Source organism: Grus americana, chromosome 4, assembly GCF_028858705.1.
Source record: "Grus americana isolate bGruAme1 chromosome 4, bGruAme1.mat, whole genome shotgun sequence".
NCBI lineage: Eukaryota > Metazoa > Chordata > Aves > Gruiformes > Gruidae > Grus > Grus americana.
The window spans coordinates 28140965-28156617 of NC_072855.1; the positions used below are offsets into that span (position 1 = coordinate 28140965).

At 38.4% G+C, this 15653-nt stretch overlaps 1 protein-coding gene across 1 annotated transcript in view; it reads right to left on the reverse strand.

Moving 5' to 3' along the window:
* Positions 1–4778: 4778 nt before the first annotated feature.
* Positions 4779–15653, reverse strand: part of GABRA2 (gamma-aminobutyric acid type A receptor subunit alpha2) — a 65899-nt gene continuing 55024 nt past the window's right edge. Inside the window, exon 10 of the mRNA XM_054825295.1 lies at positions 4779–11906. Within this exon, the coding sequence (XP_054681270.1) occupies positions 11598–11906 (309 nt within the window). The 3' untranslated portion in view covers positions 4779–11597. The remainder of the gene's footprint in view (positions 11907–15653) is intronic.

Consider the following 15653-nt stretch of genomic DNA (forward strand, 5'->3'; position numbering starts at 1 on the left):
ACTTCCAGGTCACCTGGCCTTACTTCCACCTCCTGTATGCTTCCTTTTTATATTTCGGTTTAGCCAGGACCAACTAGTTCATCCATGCAGGCCTCCTGCTGCCTTGGCTTGACTTGTTATATGCTGAGTTAGACTTTTCTTGAGCTTAGAGGAGGAGATCCCTGAAAATCACCCAGGTGCCCTGGACCCCTTTTGTCTCCAGGACCATATACCAAGGGACTCTTTCAAGCACATCCCTCAGCAGCCTGGGGCTGAGTACGGAGTTAGCACTGTGCCGAGATCAGAGTCAGGGCCAGTCTGCTCTTTTGAAGTCCAGGGCTGAAATCCTGCTTTTTGCCTTATTCCCTCCTCTCAGGATCCTGACCACTACCATCACATCATCAGTGCCCCAAGGTTTGCACATCCCCAACCAGCCCATCCTCGTTTGTGAGTATGAGCTACAGCAGTGCATCTCACCTTGTTGGCTCCTCCATCGCCTGTGCCAGGAAGTTGTCATCAATGTACTTCAGAAGTCTCCTGAAAAAAAACTTCCTTTGGGTTTTTTCCACTTTTTTTTTTTTTTTTTTTTTTACACTGTCTCTTAGTGTGAGGTGTGAAGGTACTCTCGCCTTTGGTAAATGGCAGGGTGACCAGACGGATCTAGTCTTTGATATTCCCACTACCACCTGGTCACTGGCTCATTAGTGGACACTTGTTCTAGTGTGTTAATGCTGTCAGACTTGGTTTTGTAAAAAATAGAAATATTGATCACCATGCACAGCTCACAGTAAAGCATTTCAAGTCTACCTATAATGCACCATGAAGCACAGTTTGACTCTAAATTCCCATCACTGTCATTTCTGCAAATACTAACTTGTTTAGTGTCAAGTGGATGTGATAGAAAGGAAGAACAGAAGGGGATTTTGAAGGAAAATGTCTTCCATCAGAAAGGTTTAACAGCAATATGCCAAGTCACAGCTTAGGGGAATTTTCATTGCCAGTTTTGACTATCTCAAAATATTAACAATTGACTTGGGGGGAAGGGGGGGGCAGGGAGGGAGAGGAATGCAGCAGTTAAATAAGTTACTTTTTGCACAAACCAGTAGTCTTTGTAAAACTCAGTCATATTCTTTGCACTTGCCACTCATGTCCAGTATTAGCAAAAAATGATGCTAGTCTTTAGAAAGTGGAAGAGACATTGAATTCCTTCCTTTTTAATAATTTACACCAGGATCTCAAAAGATCTGCAAAGAAATAGAAAGCAGAGTTGCTTTTCAATATTTAAAATTTTATGAATATTCATCTTTCACTTATACTGTGGCTCCTATCCACCACAAATGCAAAGGAGAACTGTTCAAAATGTTTTCTGTGCTAGATCTGGTTAAATGCTTCTCTTCTCTGATATGATTTGTCAGCTCTGCAAATATTACTCAGGCCCCCATTTACTTCCTATCTATACATAAAAGATATTGTTGAAAAGAAATCCTCATTCATTACAATCTGATTTTTTTATTATAAATTTTCTGAAAAAACACACTATATTATAACCATTATTTCCATTGCTATTAATCCCTCAGCATTCCATAAAAGCATAAAAATATTCTTTGATACTGTTGAAATATTCAGAAAAAAAGTATTCTAACTAAATAAAACCACTTTGTAGTGGAACAATAGCTATCTTTGGACAATTGCTAATAAGAGAGCATTACAAGCATATTTTGCCCTCCAAGCATATTTTGTCTGCATACATGAAGAAGGAAATTTATAAAGAGATAAGCAGAACAGACTGCTTCTTCACCAATAATTTCATCCTTATTTTTATCTTGGAATTAGGATGTTGTGTTGCTTTGTATTACAACATTCTCTCTGAAGGGGAAGAAATGTAAAGGAAGTCAAATTCATCCAGTGGCTCCAGGAGGTGTTATTTGCAGTGTCCTAATAAGTCAGTAGATCTCTTAATAAGCAAATACCCTGCATAGATACATAAGAAATGTAACAGTCATACAACTGAGATCGGACCCTGTCGCTACACACTCAAAAGCTACTGGGTTACAACTCTAGAGAAAAGCAGGGAGCAACGCCCAAATAAAACAAATACATATCTATCAGTGTGTTTGAACTACCATATCCAGGCTCTTGCCAGTAGCATCCCGGTGTGAATCCCATGTTTCATGGGTCGGCCACAGCCTCAGTACCACTTCAAGGGAGGGCTGTTTGTGTTGGAGCAGAGGCAAAGAAATGGCAAGCTATGAAGTGGCAATAAGAATCAGGCCCACACACCGCCCAGTACATTGCTCAATGCGCAGGGAGTGTGCTGTTCATAGGCTTTTCCCTGGAACAATGTCGGTGACAGTGCTGTAGTAGGGCTGGAGTTCACTGAGAGTGTTGTACTTCAGTGTCAGTCTCTGACACAGTAAAACAGGCTCTCTGGGACTTTGGGATCAAGACTAAATTAATTGTGTAAGGTGTGCTACCAAAAAAAAAACCAAAAACCCTATAAAAAAATCACAAAGCAATCCAGAAAAAAGCTATTCCATTAACAGTAAGGCAATGCCCTCACTCAGCCAGCGCCAATCTGCAGATGGAGTGTACATCCCAGTGCAGGATACAGTTAGAGACATGCTGTAAATAGCAATTTGACCTGAAGAACATAAGAGAACTTTCTTTGACATTTTTTTCACTCCTCACATTTTTATCTTCCCTTCAAATCCAGGAGACTACAACAACAGCTAGAAGGAGGCTGTATTCTCTGACACAGTCCAACACCAAGGAATATGCATACACAAGGCACCTAACTGGTATAGCCTGTCCTGCCAGCAGCTGCCAGAATACAAAGCACAAGAGCACAAGCAGGAGCTGTGATTCGTTACCTTGGGACGACAACTGCAATTAGCCAGCCCTGCATTTACGGGTTCCCGGCTTCCCGCAGGGAAGTACTAGTACTGAAGCACAGGGCTTTCCAGCCCAAAAGGCTACGAAACCAATACTGGACGATTTGCCCGAGGGAAGAGCACATTTTCTGAGCGTTGCCTGCCTGCAAATCTTCCATACATTTTCAGCACCTATTAAGGGAGGAATCCTGCTCCTACAGGGCTTCTCATGCAAGAGGCTCCAAGGCTGACAGGGCAGACATTTGGCTGTGGAGCATCACACGTTTGCTCCAGCACAGAGGTATGCCACTGTTAGAGCTGAGGGCTGCAGCTACCTGATCTATAGCACTCCATGGTCAAGTACTTACAGGCATTTGAAATTAAATATTAAGTCCATCAACCACATTGTAACCCTTACTTCATGACCAATGGTAGTCAATGTATAAAAGGGAGAGTTTTCCTCACCTGATATAATATGTATTTTGTATCACCTCAGTGCCTGAAATTTAGTGTGGGAAACCAAGTGTAAAATCACCTAGTTTGATTACGTGAAGATATACGATAGCAAGGCTTTTCTACTGCGTCTTGTTTATTGACAGAAGTCATCGTACACATGCAAAGGATATTGTCCTGATTCACAGAGGCAGGCAGAGTTTGTTATCCACCAGCCCAAATACATCTTTTGGGGTACAAGCAAGTAGGACCTAAGCAGTGATTTTCCAGGGAAAACCCTAGGAAAGCCAGCTTTGTGGTGAAGCCTGGGCCCAAATGGTAGCATTTTCAATCTAAATTACCAATAAAGCCAAACTGCATAGGTCTATAGCTTGGACTATATACATAGCGACACTCATCTCAGAAGTGCAAAGCGATAGAGCAGGTAGCAACAGGCACAGTTTGCAACACTGAAATTCCAATCAAATACAAAGAAATGGTTTTATGCCATGAGACTGGTGACAGAGGAACAGGGACCCAGGGAGGCTGTGCAATCTCCACCCCTGGAGATGCTCAACACTTGACTGGACAAGGCCTCACACAACTTTATGTAATGTGGCTGTGCTTCGTGCAGGGGATTTGACAGGATGACCTCCAGAGATCCTTTCCAATGTAAATTATTACAACTCTACTATATTTAACTATTTGCAACATAGATTGCTCACACTCTGTCCTGGAATTCCCAGGTATTCTGTGAGAGCTTTGCATAGCCCCAGCCCAGATACAAGGAGCCCCACATCCCTTCTGATAGGCAAAATTACTTCCATCTTCCATGAAGAACATTTATGTGTTTGTCACGAGAAGCTGCAGCTATACAGGAAAAGAAAGGGCCATCCCTGAAATATTTATAGCCTTTCCACTGAAAGACTTGGAAATCAGAACATTCATTCTAAAACAAACAAAAAACCAAACCCAAACCCATGCCCTACTGACAGTACATACATTTGGGGTTGTTTCCAAGCAAGCTTTGTAACCCCAGCTACTCCCATTGATGAACCAAGCTGTCTAGTAGAGGTTTCTTATGTTCCACATCAACTAGTGGTTAGTGTATACTCTGCAGCAATATGTTTTATAACCTTCTGAAAACATGAAACATTGCCATGCATAATATGAATACATGAGGACATTCTCATTATATAAATAGAAAACCCTGTTAAACTCTCACCATGCTAAGGAATATTTTATTTCCAATATATTATTTACTTCCTTTGGGAAATTCTATCCTTAATAAAAAAAGCACCTTCATAAAGGCTGTAATGGGTTGCTTAAAACCAAGCAAACAAAAACAAACAAACAAAAAAACCCACACAGAAATCCTGAGAGAAAAGCCAGGAGGTGACTTAAACATTTGTGCTGTCAAAGCATTAAAAACAAAAATACAAAATGTGCTATATTTAAATTAACTTTAATAAGAAGTACAAAAAGATAATGTTAAGCAATAATTTGCATGTGGTTAATAAATATTTTTCAACAGCAAGCAGTGACACATTCAAACATAAATCCAGTTATTTCTTTTACATCTTAGAAAAGTAACAACTTTTTCCAGTTAAAACAAGGTCACAAATTACAGAATATTATCATCCTCTTTAATTATTTATAACTATGAAACCTACTAAATAAGTGAACTGTCACCCAGAAGATTTTATATGATGCTGATGTTCAAGGTTAAGTATACTTACATTTATCATGCAGTTTCTTACTGTGCATATTTGATTGGTGTTTAATTTTCTTTAAAATTATTGGTTCCATCCTTCCTGTTTCCTTATTTCTTGTTAATATACTAGAAGCATTTATTTTCAAGCTCCTATACATTTTCACGCCTAAGTGACTCACTAAAGTAGATTTGTCATACAATGCATAAATGCTCTCTGACTCTAGCCCAGCTGAGAAATTGCTAACAATGTCTGAATCAGACTCCACATTATTTTTACTTTTTTTTTTTTTTAAATCAAGTGTAACAAGATTTAGTGTGATCACTTCCATTAAAATTAAAGTGCCTTCAAATGTTTCCTAATACAGTGACTGTTTGGAGGGGAGAGGGTGAAGGGGTGCTGTTTAGGAACTGATTTTTTAACAGTTTACAGATACGGTGCATATTGTACATATGTATTCTAATAGATGTAAAGTACTACATTGCATTCCGTGCTAATGCTAAGCTATAGTAGCCTATAAACAGATAAATTCAACCAAAATGAACATCTAATAAAGAATATCAAAAGCAGTTGATCAAAGCAATATCTTGCTCCATTCTCTATTTCCATCCATCCTCAACAGTGTAGATAGATGGATGAAGTACTGGAAAACATATAACACTTCAACCTGTTGAAGCTCACCTCTTTGAGTATCAGATGAATGAAAGCACTCAGTGCAATCATTAAAGACCTTGAATGTATAAAGACACGCTCCAGGCCACCTGATCAAGTGAAGTATTCACAACATTATGTAAGGAATTAAAATTTGAAAGCAAAATATAATTTTTAAATCATCCAACAATAAAAATATATTCATATATATTTATGTAGACACCAACACTAGAGGACGAGTATACATCATCTTGCATATTTTAAAACATCCTCCAAATTTTGTGAGTGTTATCACCTACTCCTAACTCATAGCACTTTCACAATATCCTTAAAAGGCATTAATATGTACCAGAATGAAACAGACATCTAGTCCGGTATTTCAGTATGGTTGGCTCTTCTTTTAAGGGCTTATTTTCAGGGGTTAAAGAACTAAGCACCTCTATCCAAAGGAGAGCCCAGGTGTACTCTCAGGTGTATTCCCCTTCTGTAAAAAATCCTTACTGACTTCAGTGATGTAGACAAATATCCTGAAGATACTAATCAGTTTTATTTTAAATTCAGTGCAAATTTTGCCCTGATCTCAGTCAGTGATGTCAAGCCCTCAAAGTTTAGCCTCTTCCAGTAAGATGTAATCACAGACTCCAAAACATGAGTTCAAGGATTCACCTAGAGAGATCTGAATCTAGAAACTTAAATGGTTTAATGTAGAGGAAAATAAACTTTTTATGTGATTAACATCTGCCATTCATTGAAACAAACTTTTGAGTCTTTAGCTTCTTCTACTAAAGGTCTAAAGTGATGAAGTCCCTCACTGATTCACAGATGGCTGGAATTAACAATTGGGTTGAGAATAGAATTAAAAGTTCTGGTTGTTAGGGAGTTTGGGTTATCTATAGAAATGAAATGGAGGAGGTCTCCTTGACTAAAAAAAAAAAAATCAAGAGAAGGTAATTTGAAAGGGATATAACTCAAAGTTATATTGCAAACTGACAGCATTCTAGCAGAAGGTACACTGTCGCTAGGAAGAGGTGGAAGGAATCCTAAAACTCTGCTTTCTAAAGAACCACTCCCTTTACTGGAGGCTGAAGCGTGAGCTGACTTTCATATAAATTCACTTAATTAGCGTTTCAAAGTCTTTAAGACAAAAACTTTACATATGACATCAAATTATACCACACTCAGAGATTCTATTTAGATGTGTTTAGACATTTGTACATTTCTCATGCTCTATGTTTTTTAAATGAAGCTATTTAACTTTCTAGACTCATTTTAAAACGTTTTCTTCCTCTGCTTTAAACCCCATTGCATTGCTTTCTAAATTTTAGCATTATGTGTCTACACATAATCGGGCATAGACTGACGATAGCTTCATATCCATACTGAAATCATCCTTCATGCAAATTTGTTAGGAATGGAAATGTTCAGAAGCATAGACTTCATCTATTTTGTGAAAGGTCAACTAAGTGCACCACTAAGCTTTCAGAATAGGAATGAGAGGTATGGAGGATGGATGCTGACTATCTGTGCTTAAGTGAAAGTCACACCTCTTAAGAAAGCAAAACCTAGAATTAACAAAGTTCTACTTAATTCCTGAAGCTTCTTTTCCCTCTCTGCCCTAGATGTCCCATAGGGCAGGAAGCACACAACATTGCATAGTTTTCACAGAGCAGTCAGCAGAAGCCTCTCGGTTTCAAAGGCACAACTCATGTCCCTCAAGTTCAGCAGAATTTTACAAGAAGTATTTCAATTTCATATGCTCTAAAAGTTACTTTCCCACAACTTCCATATGGTGATGAAGGCTCAGAACTGAAGCTGAAACAGAATGCACATTACCTCCCTCAATGGCTTCTTCCTCAATCATCTCACAATCCACTGACACAGTAACAAAGCCATTTTCTTCTTCTCTTTTCCCCCTTCCTCCCCCATACATCCCTACCTCCTCCCAGCTGCTTCTGGTTGCTTTCACGCAGACAGTTTATGGTCACCACGCTTTTGAAAAGTCTCACTACCCCATATGTTATCTGTAATCATTGGGAAGGGAAGGCGATTCAGTAAGGCTCCTGTTCGGTGTCTAGTGAAGCTCTTTCATGTTCTCTCCTATATGACTACATAGGTAGACTAGCTGCTTAATTTAGCATAATATTCAGTGGTATGAATAGTCTCCCAAGTTACAGCTCGTATCTCAGAACATCTACCATAGTAATTTTTTAAAGATGTTCAACAATGCAACAGTTACAAGTTGAATTAACCCAGATATGGAAGGTGAAGGTAATTTTATTGGCTATAACATAACTGAGAAGTTTGGAAGCCACTGTCTTAAAAGCAATCTGTTAAGAAGTATCCAGCAGACAACCCTGGCAGATAAACCCTGCTGATATCTATATTCTTCATGCTGATTTATAAATTACTGTTAAATTACCGACCACATGCATCCAGAAGTACATGCCCCTGTACTACGTTGGAAACCTATTTCATAAACCTCGTTCAGAATTATGGTAATTCCAATCCAAGTTTACCACAGTGTTACATCATTGTATTTATTGTATTCATTTCTTAAGTCACATAAAATATGACACCCTGACCCAAGAGTAATGGGAAAAATAAATTAGATTAACATGTCAACCAAAAATTTCACTGGTAGATTCCATGTGTAAGTCTTTGATAGTGAAGTGACTTGCGTTTGCTCACTCATGCTCTCTCTGCCCACTCTAAGTATTTAAGACCAGCAAGTTTTACTCAAATTAAACAAAATTTCTAGGCATTTGGCATATAAATTTGTGAGACCAGCTTTAAAATCCCAGACACAGATTCTGTACTGCTAAACGGAAAGAAGGTCTAACCTTAACGTTCCTTGCACGATGCTTGCGTTCACTTAAATCTTTACATTCAAATTCACTTATCTAGTTGTTAGTTTTATAAATTTACAACTTAAGTGTAGTCAGTTTACTTGCTATATTTCAGTAGGGAAACAATAAAGCAGAATCCTTCCTCCTTTGCTTTAACGCAGAGCAACTGAGCTAAATGGAAAAGTGAAACTTTTCTGGAGCGTACACACTCAAAAGCCTTGCTGATGCCCACAATAACTGCATGTGCATATTTAAAATATATTATTTTTCACTGAGTGAATTTATATAGTATGCCTATTTTTCTATATTAGTGTGCGATAAATGTATTTTTAGCATGTGATAAACACCTGTTTTTTTGTCTGACTGAGTCTAAGCATAACACAAGCATAGAGAAAATGGTCAGCGAATGAAAAATTAACTGTACCCAATAAAAGCAGTAGCAGCAGAGCTGACTAACATGAGACGGCATCAAGCTTCTTGTGCAAACTGAAGATAGGCCTTTTGCATGCAGCTCTGAATTACACGATGTTATCTTCCAGAGAAGAAGTCTTGTCGGAGAAGACTTGTGCTGTTAAAAACCTTTGAGGGGACCCGCTCTTGGATGAGGGTGCAAAATCCTTCCTTATCAGATAATACAACATGCCTCTGAGCACACTCGTGTTTTAGTGGGGAGAGTTCGGACTACACAGCGTTGTGCATGGAACAATACACAACATTGTTAAAACATTGGGAAGGGTCTGGAGTACCTGGGATGCGGCCAAGGGTGAAACACAAACCTCTGTTTCTCATACCCCAGTCCAGTGAGGTTTGGAGAGTCCCTAGATCTTGCTGATGTGAACAGAAGGTACGAACTCCCACTAGGTCACAGGAAGGAGACCTCAGCTACAGAAAACATAATCGAGCTACTCAAGTTCAAGAGCAGTTTAGCATGGGCCTCCATTAAACTATACAGTCAGAGCCCTTTGCCAAAAACAGAGTTAAAAGTGAAGGGATTTTTCTACATTTCTAATATTTACAATTATTTGTACATATGTACATATTTATATATTTATTCATACCTGGACAATGTGACTTTAAAGGGATAATTTATAATTTACAAATGAAACATTTTAAAAATGTATACTTATATCATGAAAAAAACCTTTTTTTTATTGCTTGCCTTCCAGCCTTATGCTCATAATCACGCTATTGCACACATCTCCATGTTACATGGAAAATCTACATTTATATATAAATATATATGAAAATAAGGATATTTTTATTTTAATGTTCTGAGTAAAGTGCTCATTTTTTAACTACTGTTGATGAGAAAGGTTTAATCTGACGGTTTAGTTAGAGGGACTTCAAGGGATGCACACCTTGTCCATGCTTCTCCCTGTCATTTATAACTTACGAAATGTCTTTATTTTACTGATGTCAACTCTGTCTTACCTATTAATTCTATTCATAATATGCATTTGTGACCTTGGCATCTATACTGTCACACAAAGTACAAAACAGAATCACATTAAAAGCAAAGAAAAAGCAAGAAAATAAAACAGCAAATGAAAGCAGTGTTTCTCTTTGTTGTTTTTAGCACATTTCCATATCTTAAGATACTCTTTTATTTGATTTTAGAAATATTTGTACAACTTTTTTAAACTCTGAACATATCTATTTTATGCACTATACTCAAGTACTGTACAAAACTGCAATAAATGACACTATACGACTACATATGTCTCTACTAGAAGACATCATCATAAAGGTGTATCTTTTTTTAAAGGTCAACTAATAACTGCTAATGTATGTGTGAATCAAAATATTTTTGATTGGCCAAGTATACTAAAATCTAAATACAGTACACAATTATTACTTATGTCATGATTTACCAGGCCTTTAGGGGCATAAAGAATCTTTGCAAAGGCTCAGATGAAAAACAATTTTACTGATCAGTATTAAATGTTCATATAAAATTGCAAATGGCAGCTCCAATTTTGTTGTATTTGTGTATATGAAATACAGTTGATACCTACTGATGATGCATGACCTTTTATTAAAAAAATAACATTCAAATCTTAGCAAAACCATTTCTAGTATACAAAGTTGTTGTAAAGTTATGTCAGCGAAATGTAAAGTTGCAATTTACAAAAGCAGCAGTAAATTTTATTATATGGACAATTTCCTGAACTTAAATCATGGTCCTTGTTTCCCTTGAAAACAATGCTTTCTGGGACAAATACAGGTAAATATTTTAATGGCAGGTTTTAGGATAACATTAAGCAAGGAAAAAGAGTGTATTATATTACTGATATACTTCACTCAGAAAAAATTTCGAGTGCCTTTATGAACTGACAATAATCCAGTTAAGAACAAAATTAAAACGCAAAAAAATCCAACTTTGCTGAACCAGACAACCTGGCTTAGCAACATCAAATAATTAAAACAGTGAAAAGAGGAAGAGTTTCACTAGAGAAAGTTGGCTGATATTGGAAATTTGATTAACACTTGCTTTTCCCTGAAATCAATTAGAAGAGTTTATTAACAACTTCAAAGAGGACAGAAGTAAGAAACTTGTGGCTTTTGCCATATAGTAGTCTTTACTACCTCTTTAGCCTAACTAGTATCCAGAATATTTGTGAACAGTAGAACTGTATGACCTCCGTACTCTGTTATGTACATGGGTACTGCTATTGTATGAAACAATTACACCTTTTTAAAAAAATCACTTTTTTAAATGACAGTTTCTTTCATTAAAGTAGCATTAGTTATTTTATAGAAAAATATTTTAACTTTAAATTAAAAAAATACTGTTCCTAAATAATTATGTAGGATCATATCTTCATTTCACTGTATGGAGAGAATATAATTCTGTATATTTGAATCCTAGTTTAACAGAACTCCCCTGGGTATAACTTTTAAAGAGCTGGCTATATTTGCCATGGGTGCTATCTGTTTACAGACCCATGAATTAACACTGTGTCCCTCCTTTGGAGATACACAGGTAAGACACCTATATACACTCTGTACATAATGGTTCACAGATTAGCAGTTATTAGTCGTACTGTACATAGCGAACAACCTATCTGATTAGAATGATGCTTTAAGTCCTCAGTGCGATTCAGCTTTTAGGTTGATGGCGCAAAGCCAAGTAAGACAGGCTCCCTGTTTAAATATGTAGCCCAATACACTAAATTAAAAGTACCAAATAAGACTGGAAACACTATTCTAGACATTCTGTCAATTTTGCTAACGCTGTTGAATGTCTTCTTTGCTTCCTGTGGCTTCGCTTCTGGTTTTGCCTTGTTGGGTTCTGCAGTTGTAGCACTCTTGGAGATGGTTGGTAGCACTGAGTCCTTGGTAATATTTGGAGCATAGTTGGCAACAGCCACTGCATAGGCATTGTTTTTCTTAATGACAGACGCTTTTTCTTTTTTCTATTGGAAGACAGCATGAAGTTAAATATTTTATGTGTATTTGCCAGAAAAGACTTAATAAAACATCATTTCAAATGTAAAAGAAACAAATGATTATGTGTGAGTATGTTAAAATAAATACCAGGAATACCATACTAATAAATTCAAATATAAAGACAGACACTTCCAGTCTATCCAAAAAGAAGGTACAGGTAACATAAGAATGCTCTAAAAACACGGACTCTTGCACCATCAAATGCCCCACTGAAGTTATATGAGGAAGGGTCTGTTACTGCGATTGTAAGGATAACTGGAAAAGAGTTGGTCTTTCTCTAGCTGCTTTGTATTTGGCCTTTCACAACAGAATTGCAAGATCTTTAAAATTTTCTCTGTTAAGAGAACTAGGAGTGAATGGGTGGACTGGAAGAAAAAGATTTCCTGGCATTGTAATAAAATTAAAATAAGGCCATCTTTCCCACATAAATCTAGCATCACTGTTATTTGAACATCTCATAACATACCATCAATAAATAAAGGAATTTCAGCAATGGTCTACATTTTTAAAAGATTCTGGAGAAATATGTGTGTGTGTACATGTATATATACATAGACACCCACACACACAGAGGTCAGAAAGAGATTGCAATTAAAAGAAAGAAGGACTCTAGATTGGTAGTTGCAGGAGTGAGCTGAGAACTAGCCCAAGCACTATTTCTGTTTTTCAGAAATTATGATTTAGTAAATGCATAACAGTGATGAAAATCCTAAGCACAACTACAGGCTGGGCGGGGAGTGGATTGAGAGCAGCCCTGAGGAGAAGGACTTGGGGGTATTGATTGATGAAAAGCTCAACATGAGCCAGCAGTGTGCGCCTGCAGCCCAGAAAACCAACCGTGTCCTGGGCTGCATCAAGAGAGGCGTGACCAGCAGGTCGAGGGAGGTGATCCTGCCCCTCTACTCTGCTCTCATGAGACCCCACCTGGAGTACTGCGTCCAGCTCTGGGGGCCCCAGTACAAGAATGATATGGAGGTGTTGGCGTGAGTCCAGAGGAGGGCCATGAAGATGATCAGAGGGCTGGAGCCCCTCTCCTATGAGGACAGGCTGAGAGAGTTGGGGTTGTTCAGCCTGGAGAAGAGAAGGCTCCAGGGAGATCTAATTGCGGCCTTCCAGTACCTGAAGGGGCCTACAGGAAAGCTGGTGAGGGACTGTTTATCAGGGAGTGTAGTGACAGAAGAAGGGGTAATGGGTTTAAGCTGAAGGAGGGTCGATTTAGATTAGATGTTAGAAAGAAATTCTTTACTGTTAGAGTGGTGAGGCACTGGAACAGGTTGCCCAGAGAGGCTGTGGATGCCCCATCCCTGGAAGTGTTTAAGACCAGGTTGGATGAGGCTTTGGGCAACATGGTCTAGTGGAGGGTGTCCCTGCCCATGGCAGGGGGGTTGGAACTAGATGATCTTTGAGGTCCCTTCCAACCCAAACCATTCTATGATTCTATGATTCTATGAAAATGGGGATTAGAACTTAAAAAATAACAGAAGATAAGAAAAGTCGGATGGAATGAAAAGAATTTAATGAAGTTCAGCAAAGGGAAATTTAAGTCCTGCACCTGGGGAGGAATAACCCCATGCACCAGTACAGGTTGGGGCTAATGGGCTGGAAAGCAGTTTTGCAGAAAAAGCCCAGGGGGTCTTGGTGGACACCAAGTTGAACACAAGCCAGCAATATGCCCTCACAGCAACAAGGGCCAGCAGCCTCCTGGGCTGCGTTACAAAGAACGTTGCCAGCAGGCCAAGGGAGATGATTGTTTCCCGCAACTCAATCCTGGTGAGACACATCTGGTGGGCTGGATCCAGTTCTGGGCTCCCCAGTTCAAGAGAGACATGGACATAATGGAGCGAGTCCAGCAAAGGACCACAAAGATGATTTAAGGTCTGAAGCATCTGAAATATGAAAGGCTGAGAGCTGGGACTGTTCAGCCTGGAGAAGAGAAGGCTTAGGTGAGAATCTTATCAATGTATATAAATATCTGGTAACAGAGAGTAAAGAAGACCAGACCAGACTCTTCTCAGTGACATTGAGTGGAAGGACAAGAGGCAATGGGTACAAATTGAAATACGGAACATTCCACTTATACAAAAATACCTGGTTTACTGTTAGCGTGACTCAGGACTGGTACATGTTGCCCTGAGTGGTTGTAGAGTCTCCATTCTTGGACATACTAAAAAACTGTCTGGGGATGACCCTGAGCAACCATCCCTGGCTGACCATGTTTGGAGTAAGGGAGTTAAATTCCACAGTCTCCAGAGAGATTCCAACCTCAGCAATTCTGTGTTTTTACGGGATTGTGTATGCTTTTAAACAGCTAAAGTTCAGCCAATGGCAGTCCAACGGAGATGCTATGTGTATAGATAGATAGAGGGATGTATAGGTAATGAGTACAGGCCTGAGTTTTTAGACATATATATAGGTACACAGACTAACTCTGCAATAAGACTGTAATGCTATAAACTGATTCACTGTTTTGCAGCAGTCCCAAACTAAGGAACTTCTAATAACCTACAGGAAAGAACGGAAGGATTTCAGTTTCTAGGAAGGAAGGCTCTCCATACATAATCTAGAAGCAGGCAAATAAATATTAGATTCAGTCCATCTGTTCCACAAAATACAGAAGTAAACAGACGAAGAAATAGTTAACTTCTGGCTCATACAAGAAATCATCAGCTGTTATATTGGTTTGTTTAATTTTTAATCTAATGGAAGTGGCACAAGTGAGGGAATTCTTGTGACATTTCTCATACAGGTGCATTCCAGTTTTTTACTTCCGCTGGGAGGCATCTACCCAATTTCCAATTTTGGTTTTAAATTAGCTCCAATTTGATATTTATCAGGGCCACCTACAAATCTTGATAAGATCTTCATGGTTAGATGTTGTGCCCCAAATACCTTGTCTCAGGAGATGGCGTCACATAAAAAGAGAATCTGGGATGGGGTGGGAATTCAGCATTGTTCCTTATTGACTGGAGTGTGAAAAGGGGCTGATCAAATACATAGCTTGTCCCTCCACCTGGTTTCCTGTGAGACAAATTCTGTGTTGACAGCACTCAGATGGGAATTTCCATATAATGTGAACACAGATGACTATCACTGAGGAAACATATTTCATTTATTTGGTGAAGAGTAAGCTTGGCTTTAGGTGCACAGATGCACTCAGCAAAAATAAGAGTAAATTATCAAATGAAATTACTATAGGAACACTCTAATTGATCTATAATTCCTTCCTTTCAGACACACTTAGTATGTTTTTAAAATGTATCTGCAATACCATTAATGAGAACTGCACAATAAAGATGAACCATATTTTTGCATGAGAAACTATATGTTAAAAGTTTAGCTTTTTGTTAAGTCAGTTTGAAGAAAATAGAGAACTGGATATGTGAATAGTATATAAATCTTAAAATGGAATGGCTAATTTTGTCATTCCTAGGGAAGGAATACTACCTAGCTGTTAAACAGGTCCCACTCCTAAGATCATGAGACAACTTTGTTAATTTATAGGAAGAGCCAAAGGATGATTGGAGAGTTTATAAGGGCTCCCTACATTATTACAATGCCAGGGCAATGTGCCAGTCTGAAAAGCTTCATTCGTGATGTGCTGACAAACTTGTAGTGATTTGGTATCTACTTCTAGGATGAGGGAACAGATCCTGAAGGTATGGATAGTTCATGCCCTTCTGGAAGCCGCAGGGAATTATAAACAACATACTCAA